Source organism: Sturnira hondurensis, unplaced genomic scaffold, assembly GCF_014824575.4.
Source record: "Sturnira hondurensis isolate 20B ecotype Veracruz unplaced genomic scaffold, ASM1482457v3 Scaffold0008196, whole genome shotgun sequence".
In the NCBI taxonomy this organism is placed as follows: domain Eukaryota; kingdom Metazoa; phylum Chordata; class Mammalia; order Chiroptera; family Phyllostomidae; genus Sturnira; species Sturnira hondurensis.
This window is the reverse complement of record NW_028080827.1, coordinates 6,586,927-6,611,176: the sequence shown is the minus strand read 5'-3', so window position 1 is coordinate 6,611,176 and position 24,250 is coordinate 6,586,927. Positions and strand designations below refer to the sequence as shown.

At 36.9% G+C, this 24,250-nt stretch overlaps 1 protein-coding gene across 2 annotated transcripts in view; it reads left to right on the top strand.

Moving 5' to 3' along the window:
* DMXL2 (Dmx like 2) overlaps positions 1 to 24,250 on the top strand; it is a 133,178-nt gene that overhangs the window by 4,569 nt on the left and 104,359 nt on the right. For both annotated transcript variants that reach the window (XM_037054633.1, XM_037054632.1), the window contains exon 2: positions 23,034 to 23,159. In XM_037054633.1, the coding sequence (XP_036910528.1) occupies positions 23,034 to 23,159 (126 nt within the window). The remainder of the gene's footprint in view (positions 1 to 23,033; positions 23,160 to 24,250) is intronic.

The following is a 24,250-nucleotide window of genomic DNA, read 5'->3' as shown; positions in this document are numbered from 1 at the left end:
TTATCATATAGCATAATGACATTCCAGTCTTAGAATTATGGCAACTTTGAAAATGACCAGCCGGTTTATACATTTAGGAAATGTTTGTTGAACTCATAGGTGTGTGGGGCTCTGTGGAGATTCAAAAAATAAGAGGAACACAAAAAACTTAATCCTGGTTTCAGAGAATTTATAAAAGAAGTGTAAGCACCTGGTAATGTATTAGCAGCATTAAGACTTGTATTTAACACAGCAGGCCAGCTGTGCAGTATTGTGAGCCATTTAAATTCTGTTGGGAATTTAGGAGGAATAGTAGATTGCTTTTGGCCAGGAGAGCTGGGGAGGTGGACAGAAAAATGCTTCTGTGTTGGCTGGTTGTCAGTAGGTGTCAGAACTCTTAGACCTATTGTCAGTCTGTGCTGAGAGTGAAGTGGAAGCCAGAAGTCGGGAACTTAGAATGGTCTTGTTTTCCAAGAGGAATTGGCTTGTTTTTTTCCTGGAGAGTAGCTTCTTTGTTTGTTTATTTATTTATTAGAGTTTGTGGGCTTGTGTTTGGTGTCAGCCTGTATGTGTATAGGGTGGGACAAAAGTAGGTATATAGTTGTGAGTATGTGAAACAGTTTATTCTTACTTACTATTTTCCATAGGAAGAACAGTAAACCTACCTTTACCCCACCCTGTATATGAGGTTATATAAGTTCTTCCTTATGTCCTCATGTACATGGTTAATTAGCCTTCCTACTTATAGTGAGAAGACTCATAGAAGCTACCCAGAAACTCTGATTTAGTCCTGAATAATGCTTCCCCAGAAACGGGAGGTCAGAGACCTACCACTTGTGTGACGTTTGCTAAATCACTTAAATTTTTTTAGGGTTTTCATCTATAGATTAAGCTCTTGTTACATGTTTAGTCCTCAAATGAGCATTATATGAATTTCTTTAAAGATTTGTAAGGGGCAAGAGAGAAAACGGACCGGAAACATAAAGTGGTTGTGGTGAAGTTGTAAATTTGGAGTCTACTGTATATTTCCCCTCCACTTGTATATTCTACACCGGTGGCAAACACAAGGCCTGCAGGCTGAGTTCAGCCCTTTGCCTTGTTTTATCCGGCCCTGCACCTTGTTTCTACCGGATGGCAGTGCTGAGCTCTCTCTTACAGTTAAGGAGTAGTTACATTTGTACAGTCCTAAAGTTACATTCGGCCCTTTGAAGGCAACCAGTAAGCTGATGTGGCCCCTGGTAAAAATGAATTTGACACCCCTGACACATTGTACAATATTCTTGGTGAGACTTTATAGTCAGCTAGACTTCCCTTCTGGCTCGGGATAAGCCATACAGAGTGTTTATGAAATAGTGAGTCTTTGGACACACAGTCAAGAAGGAGGCTCTCGTTTATGATTGTATCCTCAGCATCTGGTCGCTGGTGGCTTCCTGGGACTGTCACAGGCAATGCAGAGTAGGAGATGGGGCCATTCTAATGGTGTTCAGGTTCTCTACCCTCTACGTGTATTTACTCCTTTACTTTCTGTTCTTAGGATTTGGGGTATTTGAAAGATGACTTTAGAAATTATAATCAGTATCTTAACTTGGATCTTGGGAAATTTTTAGTGCAAATGAGAGTCTTAGTTTGCTTTTTTCCCTTTTAATCCTCTCCTGAGGATATGCTTGTTGATTTTCGTGAGAGAGGATGGGAGAGGGGGAGAGGAGAGAGACGCCCATTGAGAGAAACATTGGTTGGTTGCCTTATACACCTTATACATTGCCTTATACATGGATGATGCTCCAACCGAGCCACACCAGCCAGGGCAGTGTTTCAGTTTTTAATCATCAAAAAGAACATAGGAGTTCTGGCTGGTGTGGTGCAGTGGATTGAGCATTGGCCTGCAAACCAAAGGGTCCGTGGTTCGATTCCCAGTCAGGGCACATGCCTGGGTTGTGGGCCAGGTCCCCAGTAGGGGCCATGTGAGAAGCAATCACTCATTGATGTTTCTCTCCCTCTCTTTCTCCCTCCCTTCCCCTCTGTCTAAAAGTAAATCAATAAAATATTTTAAAAAAAAAGAACATAGGATGTTGAGTTACAAGTGCAGTGACACAGTGGAAAAAGTCATATGCCTGACCACTTTAATTTTTTCTATGGTAGAAAGAAAAGCAATATTTAAAAAGGGATAATGATAGAGAATATCTGAAATTCATATTTAGTAAGGCTCTTCTAACTCGTAGGTGGTTTTTTAAAGCAAGTTTGGAAGCCAAGTATTTTCATAGAAGTTTTAGGGTTTTTGATCTTTGAGTTTGGGGAGTTCTTTTGCATTATAGTTTTGCTTTGTAACCCTCATTCATGATGTAACAGGATAGGATCTGTTGTTGAGGAAGTAGGTACAACTTAGGTGGTATGACTGTATTTTCTTTCTTTTAGATACAGCTCGTGTAACCCCGGGACTTGATGTATACATGTGAAACCAGTTGCCTGTACTTTTTATTCTCAAACCTTCTCATTTCATGATTGCTAAGGGCTCCTTGACCACTCTCCTTTCCGCTTGTCCTAATATCTAAAAAACCAATAATGGTTGCCTTATATTCCTCTGACAAGGAAGTACGTATGTATAAAGAGGTCAATGAATGTGAGAGTGAAATTTCTTTAAACACCGTACTATATGGTAATTTGGTTGGATGATTTGAAAGCCGTAAATAATATCCTTTTAAATTATCATTGGAGACATGTTCCTTTTAGGCCCCTTTCTCTAAACATTGAGCTCTCTAAGGAATATATCATTTACTGTAATTCATACTAAGTCATGATGTTTGCATTTTGTGATTTTTAAGAAAAAACCCAGGAAACCTGAATAGGCATTATGCAAAGGGGCATAGGCAGAGCCTCCCCCGCCCCCCCCCCCAAAAAAAAAAACACATGAAAGTTTTGGCTTAGACTCAGTTCAAAGATACACCTCGCTTATATGGTAAAATGCCAACAGTTTCCATGGAGTAATGACTTTGGTTTTGTGATTTGCTAGCAACTTCCCCCACACATTGTCTGGCTTTGACTATATTGTAGTTATGAGGATCTAATAGGAAGGAGATACTCAAATAATTATCACTTACTTTATCCATAGCATCTTCCCTCATTCCTTTTATGTGGATGGGTTGTGTTTCTAGCAAAGGCGAGTTCCTCCATTTATATTAGTGATTTTGCCCTCTAGGGGACATTTGGCAATGTCTGGAGACGTATTTTATCATAACGGAGTTAGCGGGGAGGACTGGCATCTAGCAGCAAAAGGCCAGAAATCTTGGTGAATGTCACACAAGGCAGAAGACAGTCCCCCGCTCCCTGTGAAGAATTATTCAACCCCAAATGTAAATACTGTCAAAGTTGTGAGAAATCCTGATATACTCTAGTTCCCATCCCTTCTTCTCAAGGGCATTGCCCTAGGAGTGTCTCCTTTTTTCTCTGGTAAAACTGCTCTTTCTTTATTGAAATACTTTCTTCATGTAGCTTTCCTGGTTTTCCTTGGCTTCCCTTAATTGTTCCTCAGCGAGATTCCAGATTTCCATATCCAGCTGTTTCTGTGATATCTCCCTCTTGAATGTCTACTAGCTACCTCAGAATGCCCATCCTCATATCATGTTCCTTCCCCAGCCCTTTCTAGATCAGCAAATGGCTACTTCATTTTTTCCAGTTCCTTTGTAATCTTCCACTCTTTCTAAATTTACATCTCATATCTAATATTGGCAGATGATGTTGGCTCTACCTTCAAAATGCATCGAGAATCGGACCAGTTCTTATCATCTGCGCCGCTTCCATTCTGGTCCCAAACACCATCATTTCTTCCCAGGGTTATGGCATTTGGCTTTTAACAGGTCTCCTTGCCTTGTCTGTCTTTAGTTTGATCCTCCTGTAGTTTATTCTCAGTGTAGTATAGCCAGAATGATTCTTTAAAATATAGTCTTAAGCTACTTTATGACAGGGACACATTCTGAGAAATATGCCACTTGATTTTGTTATTGTGCTATCATCTTATAGTATATTTAGACAAACCTAGGTGGCATAGGCTACTACACACTCAGGCTATATGGTGTAGCCTATTGTTCCTAGGCAACAAACCTGTCCATGTGTTACTGTATAAAACAGTGGGAGATTAAATCAAGCACATGAGAAAATAGTGCAGTTGAGATGCAGTAAACACAGATGTATGAGGCTTCTGCCAGTGTAAATGGCATACTGTTATACACAAATTTTTTATAAGTAGAAAGCATATACTCTAATGATAAAAAGTATAGTATAGTAAATATATAAACCAGTAGCATAGTTTGTTACCATGATGAAGTATTACATGCTGTACATAACTGTATGTGCTGTGCTTTCATACGAGTGGCAGGGCAGTGGGTTTGTTTACTGCAGCATCAGTACAAACACGTCAGTAATGTGTTGAGCTGTGACGTGAAGACCATGGCTGCAACATCACTAGGCAACTGGACTTTTTCAGCTCCATTGTAATCTTACAAGACCACAGTCATATATTTAGTCTGTCATTGACTGAAACATTGTATGGCTCATGACCGTATAAATCAAATCTGTTAGTCTCTTGTTCAAAACTTTCAGGCGATTTCTTTTTTTTTTTACACTCAGAAAAAAGACCCTTCAGTGCCCTTTATTGCTATTTCCTTAGCACCTAGAACAAAAATGTGTGGGGTCCAAAAAATACCCAATAAATTAATAAATGTAAGGGGCACTTGGAGTAATATACAACATTCTTAGGGTAAAAATAGTGACCACTTTTATAAGGCTATTTTTCTTAATATCTGTTGATATGGATTGATGTTAGTCCATATTTGGATAAATGAATTTTATAGGATGGGGGTAGAGAGATCGGACATAATATAATTCAGGTGTAAAAGCTATGCTGGTCTGGTTTAATCCAAGGATGGAGTATGTTAAGGTATTGAGAGGAATTGACAGACTATACCCATTAAGCAGTTCTCAAATTTTCCTCCATTAAGATTTTGAAAGACTTCAGTCACAGGGGCGTCCAACCTGCGAGTAAAGTTAAGAGGGAAACAGCAAAATTAACCCAAATAATACAGAAAGAAAAATAATAATAAGTTAATGAAATAGAAAATAAATACAATATGGAAGAGGAAAGTTAGAAGTAGGTTTACTTTAAAAATTAATAAAGTTGATAAACTTCTGTTGAAGGAAACAGTGAGCCGTAAATAACCAATGGCAGTAATGAGAAAAGAAGCAACACAATAGAGGTTGCTGTAAACAACTTTAATAAATTTGGAAATCTACACAAAAGAATAATTTCTTAGAAACACAATGATTCAAATTTCATTAACAAAAAAAAAAAGATAAATATTCTCAGACTGGAAATGTAAGCCTTGCCTGTGAGCCCGTGGTTTAATTCACAAGAATGTAGAAGGTTTTCTCTGGATTGTACCTAACAGGTGAGTTTATCTTTTGTCTACATTTTCCAAATTATCTATGTGGGCATGTGTTACTTTTTAAATTTTAAAGGGGAGAAAGGGACTGGGAACTTTGAGTTCTAGTTTTAATTCTGCCACAGGTCTAGCTATATGACTTTGATTAAATTATTTAATCCCTGGATATAAGATTCCTGTAGTAGATCTAAACTGTAAAATCATTTCATGTACTGATTTAATATAAAGATAGAAATCAATCCTACCACTACTAAAAAACCACCCCAAATTGTTTCTATATACCAACCACATACAACTGGCACTGTTAAATACTGCTAGAAAGAAGGGCCCCAGTTCAGTTACTCTATAACTAAAGTCATCACTTGGGTAGATGGTCTCCAGTTTAACTAGTTTATAGCTTATACCAACACAAACCATTTCCTTTTGTATAACAGTTCGCATTGAATAGCTGGTTTGCCTTACAGGTATACACAGTGCGTGGACACTCAAGTATCTTCGAATAAAAGATAACCAGGAAGTTTGGTTAATTGAAATTATGCTGGAAAACGGAAACTCCTCTTCCGTTTCCTTTTCACTTTCTATATATCAACACTGCTTGATTTTGGAGTTTTTTAGAATGCAGATATTAATAATTTTTTCAAACAAAAAATTTGAATTCTTTATAGAGTATTTTTTGGGGGGAGGGGGTTTGTTTTTAAGAGCCAAATTGGGCTTTGATTATATAAAAGTTTTCCCCACATAAAATTATGATAGCAATGTTTGAATGCTCCATTTGTATGTGAGTTGTTACATTGTTAAAATTACTTTCCCAGGAATATTCCTTTGGCTGACTTTAGTTTACCACCAAGTGGGAAAGTATTGCCTCAGTCGTGTCTGTCAGGCTCCTCAATGAGCAATCCCGGTCCAACTGACCTGATTGTTAAAACATGTAAAACATGTAAAACATGTCACCCTTAAAACACAGAATCACTGCGCTCCATCTCCAATATTTTATGCACCAGCAGCAGGGGTGTCTCACCTTTTGGTGTTTCTGGAAGAACAGTTGTTTTGGGCCACACACTGTACAAACACTAATGAAAACAAACAAATCTCATAATATTTTAAGTAAATATACGATTTTGTGTAAATTTACAGTAACAAGACAAATGCTTAGCTCCTTCCAGTCTTCTTATATATGCATTTATGGATATAAGTTTTATATTCTTCAGACCTACAACTATATTTACATACCACAAAGTTAATTTTTAAATCACTAACTCAAATAATTTGAAGTGTGTTTCTACCGTAGAAATCACAACATGTGTTCTTCATTTACCATGTGACATAACCAAAGTTGGTGAGGGTTTATAAACTTACCAGACAATATAAGAACATTTCGCATTGTTTTTCACCCTCCCACTGCCTACAATGTATCTTTCTGTGGTAAGTCTGTTTATTTATAAATCATGTTAAGACACTTACTTTACACAGTGTTTACATTTACCTACATACAGTATTTACTATTACTTTGCTCTTCTACATCTCTCGCACTCCATTTGGGGTCATTTTCTCCCTGGAGAACCTTTAGAATTTCCTCTGTGTGGATTGGTTGGCATTGTAATGTCACCCTTTGCTTGTCTGAAAATGCCTGTATTTTATTATATTCTCGAAAGACACTTTTGCGAGGTCAAAATGGCAGTTTTCTTTTCAGCACCCTGATGATATCAGTCCTTTGTCTTTGGACCTCTACAGTTTCTGTTGAGAAATCAGTTGCTGGCCTATTACTTCTTTAGAAGTTGTATTTTATTTTCTCTAGCTGCTTTTAACAGTTTTTTTTTTTTTTGTCTTTCAGGAGTTTTACTATGTTGTGCCTAGGTGTGCATATTCTTTTTTCAGTCCTGTTTGGGACTTTTGAGATTTTTAAATCTGTGAATTGATGTATTTCATCAAATCTGGAAAACTTTCACCTAATATCTTTTCAGTTATTGCCTCTGCACCACTGACCTCACTGCTAGGTCAGTGAGGTTAGTGAGACTAATATTGTCAGTCACTGCTTAATAGCATTTTGGTCTTCAACTGCATAGATGCAGGTGGTGCCATAAGTTCATAATGGAACTGAAAAACTCCTTGTGTTGTAGCTGTCCTAACTTCATAGTGCAGCACGTGGCTTATGTGTTCATGGTGATGTGGGTGTGAATAAACCTGCTGCCAGTCGTGTAAGAGTATGATACATACAATTATGTACAGTGCATAATACTTGTTAGTGATAATAACCGTGTTACTGATTTATATACTTCCTATTCTGTTGTAATTTTAGAGGGTACCCTTTCTACTTAACAAAAAAGGCTTGCTGTAAACAGTGTGCTGTGCTACACTGGCAGCAGCCTCCTATGTCTTGTGTTCACTGCTTCTCTTGATTACATCATTTTCTTTTGTTTTTGTTTTAATCCTGGGCTGTTTTGTGCAATGACATGTGTACAGGCTTGTAGTCTAGGAGCGGAAGGCTGAACCACACAGCCTAGGTGCGTAGTAGGCTAGAACATGTAGGTTTGTGTAAGTGCACTGGCTGTATTAAACATGTATTAGACTTACTCTATTTCTGTGTCTAATACCCTCTCCTTTGCATTTTGTTTTATCCTCTGCAGCATTCTGGATGGTTTCTTCTAATCCGTTTGCTAATCCTATCTTCAGGCATGTCCAATTTGCTTTATGGTACTTACTGTACTGACTAGTGCTGGGCATTGGTTTTGGTTTCTGCTTTTTGTAGATGCCCTTTAGGTTGAGAATGTTTTCTTCTGTTTCTTTTTTTGAGGAAAGTTTTTATTATGGAAGGATCTTGAATATTGTCAAATGTTCTTTCTTCATCAATTGATATGGTCATGTGGATTTTCTTCTTTAGACTGTTAATGTGGTGGACTACATTGATTTTTGCAAATTGAATCACTTTTTATTGATAGTATAAGCCCTGGCTGGTTATGATATGTATTATCTTTTTTACATATGGCTGGGTTTGATTTGCTTATATTTTATTGAGTGTTTTTGTGTTAGTGTTCATTGAGGATATTGATCGATAGTTTTTTCCCTTTTTTGTTTTTTAGTATCATTGTAATATTGATTTCATAAAATGAGTTTTGAAGTATTCCTTTTCTGTTTTCTGTCAGGGATCATGAGGAACGGGTGTCATTCATTCTGTGAATGTTAGAATTTGCCAATGAAACCATCTGGGCCTGGAGTTTTCTTTTTCAGAAGGTTTTTAACTACACATTTGATTTCTTTCATAGTTAAAGATTATTTAGGAAATATATTTCATGTCCTTTGTGTTTTTATAGTTTCTTTTTTTGGTAGAATGAATCATTTTCATCTATTTTATTGTCTCATTTATGGGTATAGAGATGTTCATAGTGTATTTCATTGTTACTCTTTTAATGCCAGCAACTTTAGTACTGATGTCCCTTCCTTTATTGTTGATGTTGGTAATTTGTGGCTTTTTTTCTTTGTCTTGCAGGAAGTTTATATGTTTTATTGACCTTTTCCAAAGAACAAGATTTTGATTTCATTCATATTCACTATTGTTTTTGTTTTCAATTTTGTTGATTTCTGCTCTGATCTTTATTAACATCCTGCCTTCTGCATGCTTTTAATTTGCTTTGCTCTTCTTTTCTAAGATGAAGAGAGATTATTGATTTGAGAGTGTTCACCATGTTCACCTATATATTTTTATAAGGATTTTTATATTAATCACTTTAATGTCTTTGATAATTTTTAAAATATATTTTATTGGTTATGCTACTACAGTTGTCCCAATTTTTCCCTTTTGCTCCCCTCCACCTGATACCCCAACTCCCTCCAGCAGTCTCCTGCTTAGTTCATGTCCATGGGTCGTGCATATAGGTTCTTTGGCTACTCCACTTTCTCAAGTGTTCTTAACATCCCCCCTCTCTATTCTGTACTTACCAATTTGTACTTCTTAATCTCTGCACCTTTTCCCCTATTCTCCCCCATCCACCTCCCAGCTGATAACGCTCCAAATGATCTCCATATCTATGATTTTATTTATTAAAATAGAATTTATTTTTATTTTATTTTTAAAAGATATTAAAATATTTAATTTTAATATCTATTTATTTTAAAAGATATTAAAATATCTTTTAATCTTTAGAGGGGAAGGGAAGGAGAGAAGGAGAGAAATATCAATGTGTGGTTGCCTCTCGTGAGTCCCCTGCTAGGAACTGGCCTGCAACCCAGGCATGTGCCCTGACTGGGAATTGAACCTCGATCGTGTGGTTTGCAGGCCCGTGCTCAATCCACTGAGCTACACCAGCCAGGGCCATATCTATGATTCTATTTCTGTTCTGCTTGTTTGCTCAGGCTGTTCTTTAGATTCAGTTGTCGGTAGTTGTGAATTTATTGCCATTTTATTTTACTTTTATGTTATTAACCTTTAAAAATATTTTATTTACTTATTTTTAGAGAGAGGGGAAGGGAAAGAGAAAGAGTGGGAGAGCAACATCAGTGTGTGGTTGCCTCTCACATGCCCCCTACTGGGGACCTGGCCCACAACCCAGGCATGTGCCCTGACTGGGAATCGAACTGGTGACTCTGCTTCACAGGCCTGTGCTCAATCCACTGAGCTATAGTAGCCAGGCTTATTAACCTTTAAAAAAAAAAGATTTTAGTTATTTTCAGGGAGCAGGAATGGAGGGAGAAAGTGGGAGAGAAACATTGATGTGCAAGAGAAACATTAATTGGTTGCCTCTCGCATGCCCTCTACTGACCTCCTGGCACACAACTCAGACATATGCTCTGAACGGGAATCAAAACAGTGACTTTTTGATTTGTGGGCTGGCATTCAGTCCACTGAGCCACACCAGTCAGGGCATTTATTGCCATTTTAATGTTCATAGTTTTGATCTTCTTTTTCTTAAATAAGTCCTTTTAACATTTCATATATTAAGGGCTTGGTGATAATGAACTCCTTGAGCTTCACCTTGTCTGGGAAGTACTTAACTGCCCTTCCATTCCAAATGATAGCTTTGCTAGATAAAGTAATCTAGGTTGTAGGTCCTTGCTTTTCATCACTTTGAATACTTCCTGCCAATCCCTTTTTGCCTGCAAATTTTCATTTGAGAAATCTGCTGACAGTCTTATGGGAACTCCTTTGTAGGTAACTCTTTTCTTGCTGCTTTTAAGATTCTCTCTTTATCTGTAACCTTTGGCATTTTAATTATGATGTGTCTTGGAGTGGGTCTCTTTGCATTCATCTTGCTTAGGACTCTGTGCATCCTGGACTTGTATGTCTATCTCCTGTGCCTAATATGGAAAGTTTTCTGTAGTTATTTTTTCAGTAAGTTTTCAATTTCTTGCTCTTTTTCTTCTTCTGGCACCCCTATGAGATGAAAGTTGGTACTTTTGAAGATGTCCCAGGGGTTCCTTAGCTTATAGTTTTTTCTCAGATTCTTTTTTCTTTTGGTTGTTCTGATTGAATGTTTTTTTCCTCCTTACATTCCAAATCATTGATTCTCAGCTTCCTTCCCTCCACTATTGGTTCCTTGTAAATTATTTTTTATTTCACTTAGTATAACCTTCATTTCTGCCTGGGTCTTTTTTATGCTGTTGAAGTACCCAGTGAGTTCCTTGAACATCCTAATAACCAGTGTTTTGAACTCTGCATCTGATAGAGTGACACTCTGCTTATCTCCATTTTGCTTAGTTCTTTTTCTGGAGTTTTGTTCTGTTCTTTCATTTGGGACATATTTCTTTGTCTTTTTGTTTTGGCAGCCTCCCTGTGTTTGTTTCTATGTATTAGGTGGAGTTGTGTTGACTCCCTGTCTTAGTAGCATGGCTTGTGGTGGAAAAGTGCACTAGTAAGTTGGATGGGGTGGAGCCTTAGGTAATTGCTTGAGCAGGGCAGCCTGTGTGAACTAGGTTGATGGAGTTTCAGATACAGTGTCACTGCTCTGTGGCTCTTTATGTGGGAGGGCTCAGAAAAGGGACAGTGCCACTGTCTGACCTTTGGATTTTTTTCCAAGAGGAAGCTGTCCCCTGGCACTTGCCCTGATGTCATGTATTTCGGTTTCTCTCCATATGCCACTGGTGTCCTTCCAGCTGCTGCCCTAGTGCTGGAGCCCAGAGGGAGTGAGTCTGCATTAAGTCCTAAGTCTTTGTGGGCCCTTTAAGAGGAGACTCTTGAGAGTCCTGCAGTTTCTTCTGCCGCCCGAACCCCTACTCATTTTTAAAAGCCAGAAGTTATGGGACTTATCTTCCTGGCACTGGAACCCTGGGCTGGGTGGTTTGGTGTGGGGCAGGGATTCTTCACTCCCAAGGTATTCCTCCTGACTTTTATCCACCACACATGGGTGTGGAATCATCCATTTCAGGTTTCTGGGCATGTACTAGCCGTCTGGATGAATGTGACTCCTTTAGTTCATTGGTTGTTGAACTTTCAAACAGCTCAATTTTCTGACGATTATAGATGATATTTGTTCTGTAGTTTACTTGTAATTTTTTCTCTGGTTGTGAGATGAGACAAACCTTGTTTACCTATGCCTCCATCTTGACTAGAAGTCTGTCTTTGATAATTTCATCATCTGTGCTGGCCAGCCTATAGCTTTTGGTATGAAATTCATGGTTGTTGGAGTTAAGCGTTAAGCCCTGGTCTAATCAGTTGTTTGCAGTGGGTGTTGCTCATATGGTCTGCCAAGGCTGTTCTTTCAGAAGGATTGGGTGGGGACAGTCTTCTTCTAGAAATTGTCTGTAAGATGGACAGTATACATGATATGATAAAACATAATTTTCTTAGAATGGGGTGTTTAGGTGGTCCCTATTTTAAATTATTTTAAATAAGGCCACGACAAACATTTCAGTACTAGTTGTAATGTTTATTTCCATGTGTGAGTGTTTTCTGAGGCTAGAGTCCTAAAAATAGTACTTTTTGAATCAAAGTACTTAATGAATCAAAGTACTTAAATCTCTATATAGTCTCTTAATTCATATTATCAAATTGTTTCATAGAAAAGCCATTTGGTTTTATACTCAAGAGTATATGAGAGTGACAGGTGCACCATACTCTTCTTGCTCATTGCTTTTTTGCATTCTTTATTTAAGACTGAAGAAACTACATTTGTCTATCCAGTGTTCCAAAGCATTACTCTCTCTAGGTTTGTATTCTGGGTCCCAAGGGATCATACATGACTACCTTAGTACCTGTATCTCTATTATACAGCCTGTAATTTTTGCTAGTTTTCCATCCTCGCATCCTTATTGCATTCCTTATTCTAATATCATGGCCCATTATACATTTTCTTTGAAGTCCTGCTCTGAATATCTCCAATCTTTGTACCAGTTTTGGTTTTAGTCAGGGAAAGGGACAGATGAACTAAAGTTAAAAACGAGGCTTATTTCAGGATACTGGGCACACCATTGAGGAAGAGCAGCTGGGCTTCAGAGTGATGGGAACCTAAAAATCTGGTGGAATCAAGACTGACTTTTCTTGGGGATGTTATATACTGCACTTGTTTTCTCATAAGCTTGTTCTTATTTTTGGATATGTTAATTGATCAGATGACCCATTAGCTTTTTAAACTGGTGGTTTTTATTTCAGTTGTGCCCTGGCTGGTGTGGCTCAGTGGATTGAGTGCTGGCCTGTGAACAGAGAGGTTGCTGGTTCAATTCCCAATCAGGGCACATGCCTGGGTTGTGGGCCAGGTCCCTAGTTGGGGGTGTGCAGGAGGCAACCAGTAATGTATCTCTCATGCATTGATATTTCTCTCCCTTTCTTTCTCTCTCCCCCTGCCTCTAAAAATAAATAAATAAATAAATTTAAAATAAAAAGATTTTCAAATTGCACATGGTACTTAATAGCAGCCTTATTTTTGAATATGCATGACTTCTCAGCTCTCAACTCTTTCTGTTGACTCTGGTTGTTTTGGTTTAAGTTCCCCAGCATGGTTTTCGATTGGCGTATCTCATCTTTTCCAGCTGGCTGTTAGCCACTGGTCATTATTCTAGACCACCCTTGCCTCCTGTCACCTGTGAGTAAAGAAAAGAGTCACAAGATAAAAAAAAAATGCGAAATTGAGCTCTATATAAAATAGTGCACACTGGGTTATTTAATCTTTTCTCAGGACTTTTTGAAGCAAATTTGTGCAACCTTATAATTTTATAACTTAAAAGGAGTCTGAAACGTGCTCTAGTCAGTCTTTCCTTTGACTGGTGAAGGAGACATCTATAGAGAGATTGTGATTTTCCTGTTGTTATAGTCAGGGTTAGCACCTCTAGATTCTCCGGAATGGATTCTTTTCATTATATCTGCTGTATTGAAACTTTAATTACAATTTAATATTTTCATTGCATTATTTGGGAACTATTTTTTTGAGCACTGTCAGGAATGTCTTGCTCAAAATATGAACACTTAGGTTAAATGATTTTTTGGAAATATCCAGTAATTACAAAATAATTGGTAGTTGTCATAAACATCATATTAATATTGCTATATATCATGTAATATGTGTACTATTAACTTTAAAATTTTTTCAAATGTAAAATGTATTAAGAACCAACTGAGAAACAGTGTGAGTCACTTATTTTATGTTTCTAGTAACTTAATGCTCAAAAAATGTTTATTTAATTTCTTTAAAGTAGCCACTGTAGAAAGGAGTGTTTTACTTTACTATTCTCCATGAGGCAAATTGTTCTGTACTCTAAGCTTTAGAGAAGGCATTAGAGGCTGAAAAGTGGCTCTAGGTTTTTATGCATGTTCGCTAGTCCACGGGGCTTATTTTTACCAGTGTGACTATGCTTTCCTTTAGAAATTTCTGATAGTTAGCATTTTGAATGGTTTATTCTTAGCACTGACATATTTATAAGAGATGATTTTGGTTTCTACTCCCAGGCCTACCTTTTAATGAGAAGGTAGGCCAGCTGGACACAGAGCTGGTTTTGTAATGGTTAATTAGAGCAAATTAATTAATTATTACATTGCTCTTTACCAGGTCTCATTTTCCCTTCAGATGATACTAGCATGAGTAAATTAGAAACAGGTTTTGTTCGCAGACACAGAAATAGGCTTAGTCTGGACTGCAGGTGGCCGTGTTTTGTGTGTATGTTTATTTTTTTAATCTTAGTATTTAGAATTTGTTGTAACTCTATTTTGTTAGTAAATTATCCAGTTTGGCTAGGTTTTGACTCATAATAAAATAGTTCTTTTTTAAGTTCTAAGTTTTAATTTTAAAGAAAGTTTTACTTTTTTTAGAACATTTACTTTTGGGGGGTTGTTAGGAAGAAATTAAAATTCATTTTGTCTCTTACCACTTAATCACAAACACTTGTAATACATTTTTAAAAATTTTGTGTTTTTTTGGTCATAGATTTTTGTTTTTACATATTATTAAACTTTGCCTTATGTTTTACTCAGCATACCACTTACAGCTTTGCTTTTTTCTCCTGCTACTTGTGAGTAGTCTGTTACTTTTGCAAATCCTGATATGAGTTGTTTTCTAAGAGGAACCGTCCCCTTGTTACCACACAAGTAGTCTTGATTAGATTAGGTCTGACAATGCTCCACCTGTTGTTAATTTAGGTAATGTTTTTGCTCTAAGCTTTTTGAATACTGATTAGCTTCTCATACATTTATTTTGCTCGTTGAGCATTCTTGAGTGGGCTTTAGGTGATTAGAATGGGTCATCTCAGTAAAGTGTATTCTTAGTTATGTGGCAAGAAGAGCTGCTTATTTAATTACTACCCTCCCCCCTTTCTCACTGTAGTGAGGATGTATCTGAATGACAGGAGTTTTGTTTATTTTGGGGAGGGCTGGTGGTGATGGGCTGGTGGTGATGGGCAGAAGTTGATAAGGGTTTCATTTTATGTGAAGAAACTTATAGTAAGACAACTTGTTAGCTATTTGTAACAAAGAATGATTTCTATAAAGAACTCTTAAATAGTTTAGAACAGGGCTGTCAAATTTATTTTCATCATTGGGGGCCACATCAGCCTTGTGGTTGCCTTCAAAGGGCCAAAATAGTTTTAGGACTGTATAAATGTAACTACTCCTTAACTAGGAGTGTTAAGAAGCTGAAGTTACATTCAGCCCTTTGAAGGCAACTGTGAGGCTGATGTGACCCCTGGTGAAAATGAGTTTGACACCCCTGATTTAGAACAATAACAAGACTAAAGACCCAGTTGAAAACAGACCAGTAACATGAATAATGCAGTTTGCAGAAAAGTAAATATAAATGGCTAATGAATAACGAAAAGGTGCTCAGCGTTCTTCCTAATAAAAATAAAAATGAAAATGACAGGGAGCTGCCAGGTTTTGTTGGATTGGAAAGATTAAAATGTTTGATAATGATCAGGTTAAGTGAGAAAGTGGAAAAATAGATACTTTTATGTACACAGGAAGTGTGATCTTTTTGGAGGCCAGTTTACAGTTGTTACTAAATTTTAATCACATACCAAGCAAATTATATTTTAGAATTTATCCTATGGTATACTTGTACACATATGCATAGTATCAGTAATGCATAATATATTTTAAATACAGATATTTATTGAAGTATTTTTTTCTTTGATGGTAAAAAACTGGAAACAACCTACATTAATTATGACAGAGCCACAAAATAGAATATTATGCAACAATTAATAAGGATGAAGTAGTTCCTTCTTTGCTGATATGGAAGAATTTCAAGATATATTAATTAAGTGGAAAAAAGTTGCAGAATTGTGTCTAGCATAATCCCTTTTTGTTACAAAAAGATTTATACATAGATACACTTGTATGTACACTAAACATTTCAGGAAGGGTTCATAGGTAACTTTTAAGTGATCATTCCTTCAGAATGAGGAGAGATAGTCAAGATGAAAAGTCAAGTTAAATTTAGTTTAAAAATTTAGTACATGTGTTTTTTCTGTATAAAAAAATCTTGTTACTGAAAACATAAAATTAAACATTTAAAATCATTTACCTCATAGGTGGCTTTAATGGATAAGTAATATATGAAAGCTCTAGATTAATAGTGAAGCCTATTTGTCTATTTTATTTATTGATTGATGTGTATTTATTGATTGGGGGGGGGAAGAAAGAGAAAAACATTGATTTGTTGTTCCACTCACTTATGTATTCATTGATTGATTCTTGTATGTGCCCTGACCTGGGATTGCCGATGCTGTAACCAATTGAGTTACTCGGCAAGGGCTAGAAGTTAATTTTTAATTCTGAGAGCATCATAGCAGTTAGAATTTTAATTAGGTGACTAAAATGAAGAGAGGGAAACGATATTGGAAAATTTCTGTTAATCTGTGCTTTGTTTTCTTAGTTCTAGGATTTTCATAGGTCCGCATTGGCTTCCCAAAAGTATTTTCTTAAGATAACTTGGTATACAACCAAGTAACCATTAAAACCCAGATAACCCTGTCTTCTCTTTTGCTTTCTGTTTATGAATAGAGGAAAGATCACAGCAGAAATGAAGAATTTAAATGAATTTATGTGATTAACCAATAAAAACAAAAATCTGAGCAATATAAAACCTATAGAAGATGGTCATTATTTAAGTGGATAAAACATCTAAAGAAACCTGTGTTTGCATCCTAGCATGTGGTTATTTTATCACCTTGGTTAAACCATATGAACTTTCATTTCCTTATATTAAAGTGGGATTAACAACCAACTTCTCAGATCAAAAGAAAGACTGGGAATGCATAGTACAATACCTGTTACCCAGTAGGCTTTTAATAAGTACTGCTTTTTAGTAATTATTTTTCTAACGCTTAACATACGCCCTCATTTGTAGAAGAGTGAACATAGTTCCATGAATCACATCTCCCTCTCAGGGAGCGGTGGGAGTTTAACAGTAAAACTGGGTGAGACTAAACTGCCTTAGAGTAGGCAAACCTCTCAACATACCTTATACCTCTGGATTCATCAGTGCTTTTCTTTGTCTTTAAAATTTAGACATCTGTCAGCGGTTCTCAATGATCTCAAACTTTGACCTTGAAACTACCAGGATGTTAAAGCATCCAGCTACTCCTTAGGAAATGCCAATGTAATTATTTGTATTCTGAATTCTTACAGGAAAGGTTATGTTTCTATAAGGTTTAAAAAGGGTTCTATGCCTTTTCTTTACAGTTTAATTTATCTAAGACTTAAAAAGTAAATTTGATAAAGTAGAACAGTGTTTGTAGAATATGAGTATTAGTTGTTTGCTTTTTTGAAAGTGGTGTAGTCAAGGCAGTTACGTGTAAAACTGAAGTCAGAGGAGGCAGAGTGTGTTATGCCTGTTTGGATTTGCTTAGTCACTGATCACAGAAACATTAAACACTCTGGAGATGGCAATGATACCTTTATTAAGGTAATGATAGTATGCTAATTCAGAGTACTTTATGACTTCAGAAGATATTTAATCTTTTCCATCAAGTGTAACATTTTAATGAGGTAAAAGAAAACAGTTACTTTGTTTTCCAGCCTCAGTTAATTGACAAGGCTTTTTAAATGAAGTTTTGGATATCACAACTAAAAACAAAGAAAAGAATCTCAGTAATAAACACTCAAGTTATTAGCTCCCATGTAATTATTGTGAGATAATGTGACACACTGTCTAAAGAAGAGATTATTTTAGACAAACTAATCATGAGATCTGTGGACCCAGGGGAAACAAGTACATTCTTGTGACTTTATATATAATTTCCAGGACTTCAGAGACCTCTTGAGACCATCTGTGACTTACACCCATTACACTCTGGGTTGTTAGATTCAATGCTCAAAGCGGGGATAACATCTCTCTTTCCTAATAGGATGGATTTGGTCTGCAACTGTAAGGCTAAAACAAGTGAAGATTAATATATTTTTTAAAATTTTATTTAATTCTTGTTCAAGTACAGTTTTCTGTCTTATATTTCCAGCCCTGCCCCTCCACCTCCCCAGTACTCCCCACCTCCCTCCCATTTCCACCCCCCACCTTAGTTACTGTCCATGTGTCCTTTATACTTGTTCATGTGAATCCTTCCCCCTTTCCCCTGGGATTCTCTCCCCTCTCCCCTCTGGTTCCTGTCAGCCTGTTCTGAATTTCAGTGTCTTTGGTCATATTTTGCTTGCTTGTTTTGTTGTTTAGGTTCCTGTTAAAGGTGAGATCATATGGTATTTGTCTTTCACTGCCTGGCTTATTTCACTCAGCATAATGCTTTCCACTTCCATCCATGATGTTGCAAAGGGTAGGAGCTCCTTCTTTCTTTCTGCTGCATAGAATTCCATTGTGTAAATGTACCATAGTTTTTTGATCCAGTCATTTACTGATGGGCATCTAGGTTGCTTCCAACTCTTGGCAATTGTAAATTGTGCCAATCCAAAAGAGCCTATGCACCCCAATGTTTATAAAACAAGTGAGGATTAATATTTTTAAAGCGTGCCATTGATTTTTGAACTCAGTACAGGATTGTCTCTTAGTTATGAGTTATTGTTCGCTAGTTATTCATTCTTTATCATCATAAGGACAGCTCAGTCCTTCTACAGTAGAAATCCTCCCACATGAATGGAAGGAAAGGGTGTTTTTGTGACTCTCCCTCTTCTCTGGGTCTTACCTGTGTGTTTGGGTGGAGTTCCTTATCTTTGGGAGAAAATGTTTTATGGGCCAGTACTGTTAGGAATGCAAGACACTTGCATGGCGCGGTGGCCCAGGGGCAGTTCTACCAGGAACCCAGAGGAGGACAACCTGGTTAAGGCATTCCATTTGCTCCAGAAAAGTCTTGGTTGGTCCCCTTTTTTCCTGCTTCCCTCTGATGGTCCCGTGGCTTGTCTTCCACATCTTGAGGAGTTAGTTTATCCTCAGCTAAGTCAAAGATGTTTCATTTATCTAGTGCAAGGGAGCCCATATCCCATATTTTGGGGGGTCATTTTAGTATTTACTTTATACTCTGTGAGCACCCTCTTCTGCACAACTCGTTCATTTTCCTCTGGTTAAACTGGGTTCTGAAAAAGAAGGATGGAACAAATTTGCTTTTGACCAAAAATTGAGACAGTGGTAATATCTTGAATAATTATAGAGTTTGTATAAACCTTCGCAGCTATTGGTCTTTACTGAGTATTTACTACGGGCAAGGTGCTGTGGTAAATATCTTACAAAGATATTTACACTTGAGATTACAAAGTTGAACATGGACCTTCTAGCACTGACAAGACATCTAATGGAATAAAAGTGGGGTGTTGCATGGAAAAAGCAGGGGCTTTATTATGAAGCAAATGCATCTTCCTATGAACTTGGGCAAATTACTTATCCTTTCTGGGCCTCAGTTTCTCCATCTTTAAAAGAGGGCCTGTGAAGATGTAATATTCATAAAGACCCTAGCAGACTGCCTGATCATAATAGGTATTCAATAAATGGTAAATTATTAAGAAATGCTTTAGTAAATTCCCTTCTGGTAGGCCTTCTAAATCCATGATACTGTTAGACTGCAAAAATCAGCCAAAATCTCTCTCTTTATAGCTACTGTCATAGACTTGGCCAAATTAGGTTATGTCAGCTGTCTGAACTCCATGTTCTTTGACCAAGTTTGTAGGTACTTAGGCTTCTGGAGCCAGACATCAGGAAGATTTTGAATTATTTATTAGTTATATACAGATATTTACTGAGGGCTGCTTATGTGCTAGGTCCTGGGACTACAGTGGTGAACAAGGACATGGTCCTTATTCTGATGGACCTTTCAGTACTGGGAATCAGGCAGACACTAAACACATGTTTATATAAACCACTGCAGTCTTATGAGCCTTCAGTTATAGAATGCATGTGACTCAGTACTGACTGTGAGTCCCCTCTTCCTCCACACTTGGGTTATTTGTGTCTTAGCCTCTTTAGAGAAGATGAAGAATAATATTCTGTATTTTTGTAAGAGCTTGGTGTGCAATAATTTAGGGGATTCTATTCTGGCTATGACCCTGGATATTATATAAATGGCAGGCATCATCTCACTGTACTTTCACAGGAAACCAGTGCCAGACATAATTGTTTCATTATGATGGTAATCACTAGTTTGATAGGGATTTGAGACCATTTTCGACTGTTGGTCTCTAAACTTTCAGTAGCTGCATAGTATTCCAGTGTAAGGCTATATACTAATTTATTCAACCACTCCTCTACTGATGGGTAGTATGATTATTTTCAGTTTTTGCTACCATAAATAATGAGTCAGCGAAAATTCTTCTATATATTTTTGGCAAACTTTTTGGCAAGGTGTGTGTATAGAGTGAAATAGAGATTTATTTGCTCAAAGAGTGTATTGAATTTAAATTTTGATAGATTTATTTGTCAATTCTTTTTTTAAGACTTTATTTATCTTTAGAGGGGAAGAGAAGGAGAGAAGGAGAGAAATACCAATGTATGGTTGCCTCTCGTCTGTCCCCTGCTGGGAACTGGCCTGCAACCCAGGCATGTGCCCTGACTGGGAATTGAACCGTGATACTCTGGTTTGCAGGCCCGCGCTCAATCCACCGAGCTACAGCAGCCAGGGCTTGCCAAATTCTTTTATTCATGACAATTCTGATTTAGTAAGTTTGGGGTGGGACCAAGCAATTTGTGTATTTAACAAGTTCCCTGGGCAATTTTGATGCAGCCAGGTTTGAGAACTATTGCAGGATCAGAAAAATGGGAAGACTCCCTACAGGTAGGGAGTATGATGCATCTCCTCTGGAAAAGATGTGGCAATTATGAACATCTAGGGAAGAGTAAACATCCTGTTTAATGACTGAATGAACAATAAGAGCCTCTTTGTCCACAGTAACAGTTGCTAGGGATGGCCCAGTTTTAGAGAGGCAAGTATGCTAATGACTGGAGTATTTTATGTCTTTTGAGAAGTAATGTCAGGGGATAGAAAATAAGAATTGTAGGGGCCTGAGTCTGAACAGCTTCCATTTACTAACTATGAGATATTGGACAAGTGAATGAACTTGAATCATTATATTACAGTGATAATGAATATATCTTCCAAATTTGCTGCAAAGATTAAAGCAGGGGTAATAAAACATTTGTGGAGACCCTTCTGTCTTCTGCTAGTATTTTCTGGATATCTTGGACCTGGCAGTTTGTTATGTAGTTGTGATTGGTGATTCACTTGTTCATCTTCCCATTAGACACACTGAGATCATATCTTGTGGTTTGTATTCCCAGTTCCTGGCTCAGGCTTGGAATATTGTGCACTGTTTTGTTTCTTAATTGAATGATATGTGGTAAGTACTATACAAATAGATTATCTGATTTCATTTTTACCATTACCCTAGGAGCTAAGTATTCTTTATTCCATTTTACCACAAGAGAAAATGCTCAGAGAGCTTAAGTAACTTGCTTAAGATCACACAGTACCTCAGAACAGTAATTAAAAATCCTGTGTGTGTAATTCCAAACCAGATGAAGTTGGTGCTATTTCCATCATCCACTTTGCTGAGATAATGCTATAACACTTTGGAAATTGTGAAATGTTGTTCAAGGGTAATATTGTTTTGATAGTATAATTTTAAAGATTAACAGCCATATGTGGACCTCTTCAGAGCATAGGTCTGACTTAGGTGTCCGGACATGTCAGGCCTGATTATTGAGTATCAGTATTTTGTAGGGCATTACCATATCACTACCGTAGAACTAGTGAGAAAAAATATCTTGTAAATTTTGTACTTCTGTTGCTTTTAATGCAGCTTTTTTCACTTGAGAATTAGATTGTTAGGTTGCTTTGAGTATTTAATCATAAGGTGACTTTGGAAGAGGAATAAAAATGTTTGCTAACTTTTGTCCCTTATGTCATCATAAAATTCACAGAGTTGCAAAACAGGAATAGCATGCACCAAAATGTTTGGCAATAGGAAGAAGTACGTGGTTTTACTCACTACAGTTATGTTGAACAAGGGAATTTTCCAGGACCTAATTTTGTGTTTTACTTTATTTTCCAGACCGTGTAGTTCTATTTGTCAACATTTTGTATGGATCAGTTTATCTTTTATTTTCTTTAGCTTTTTTTTTTTTTTTTGGTGCATGTGAAACCAGTTGGGGTTGGTTTCCTCTCTTTCTCTTGTTTGGTAAGATGGTCGGGGTGGGGGGGGGAGGAGCAGGCAGGCTGCATCATGGATTCACTTAGGTAGTTGATGAGTTTAAGTTAAGTGTTTGCCTTAGTGCATGTAATTCTGTCTCAGGGTTTCATGTCTACTTAACTAGCTCCTTAAGCCATGTGGAATTGTGTTGGAAAATGCATCTGATCTCTATCTTTCTGAAGCCTGGTTTGAACCCTGGGAACACAGTCCCAGCCTTCAGTACCTTAGTACTTTCAGATGGAGGTTTTATTCTTTAGGGTTTACTGAGATGAGCTTTGGAGAGACGCTCTAAGCAGCATGATTCATATGACCTGCAGGACAGAGGCTGTAGTGTTTAAGAACTGAAAGAACACTTCTCCTATGAGCAGCAGTTGTTGAATGATAATGTGTGGGGTGTCATTACCCCATCTTTTATGTGACTTTGAATGTTAGTATTTAGAAATTAATATTCTTAACATGTTTACATTAACAATTTTTGTAAAATGTGTCAAAGTATACATTACAATGGCAACAAAATCTAAGCTAAATTATTGTATAATAATAATTCAAAAGCTCCATATCTTACATATTGTAAAACTTTTTTTTAGGCATACGGATCAGGCTGTGATATTGTTATTTTGGCAAGTGACTTTGAATGTGTGCAGATCATTCCTGGTGCTAAGCATGGAAACATCCAGGTCAGCTGTGTGGAGTGTTCTAACCAACATGGAAGAGTAAGGGATTTAATTACTTTATTTAATATCTTTTAATGTATTTAACAGTTTCAGAATATTCTTACCCTTTTATTCAAGTTTTGCCTATTATTTCCTATTAATATACCTTGCTTAAGTGGCTATGGATAGCAGTGGGTTCAGTGACAGATTGCATACAAATAGTGAAGAGCCATTAAGCTGATGATGTGGTAATTAATTGTACAGCTGTATTCTATCTTGAAAGACCTGTGGGCCTTGCAGTCCTGTGGGTACTGACATTCTGACAGTTAATAATTCTAGCAGCTATTAGACCAGTGACAGGGGAGTAAACTTTTCTGTCCTTGGCACCCCTTATCACTCCCAAATTATACTATTAAATTTTTATCAAGAAATTTAGCAAGTTGTTAGTATCTACTATGATATTTGTTATATAACATGTACTTGATAAAGTTTCTATTAATTAAATGAAAGTTTATTTTGAGTGAAGAATCTTAAAGTTCATTCCTTCAGACTTTAAAACAGAGTTTATTTTGAAATAGTTCAAATTTCATCATATGTGTCCCTACCCCCAAATTTTAAGCATATTGTACATCAAATTTTGGCTTTATGTAGTAAACATAGCATATGGTATACTCTAGCAGTTCGGTACGGCTGATATTATGTGACAGAATTGAATGGCTCTACAAGAGTATGAAAATGACATTTTTCCTATAATAATTATAATAATTCGAAGTCTTAGTGTTATAGAAATTATTCTTTACTGAGTAATAATAAATTTTTCAAAGATACATTAAATCATAGTACTCATGGTGATCAATAGTGATCATGCAAGTTTATGTCAGATAGTAAATTATTATACCGTTTCTACTGTGCCATCCTGCTGCTTGTATCAAGCTTTAGTAGTTGTGTAAATATACCGTAATATGAGAGTCCGGTGATAAAACTGACCTAGTATTGAAACATTGAATTTCCAGGTGTTTTCTGAAACTTGTTTGTTGCTTTTCTCATTGTCTTCCTTAAGTAAGCATTGTTTACTTTTCAGGGAACAATGAGTGTGTCCGATTTCTTTCATTAATTTTTTATTGCTCATCTCCCTAGGCCAAGCAAGGTAG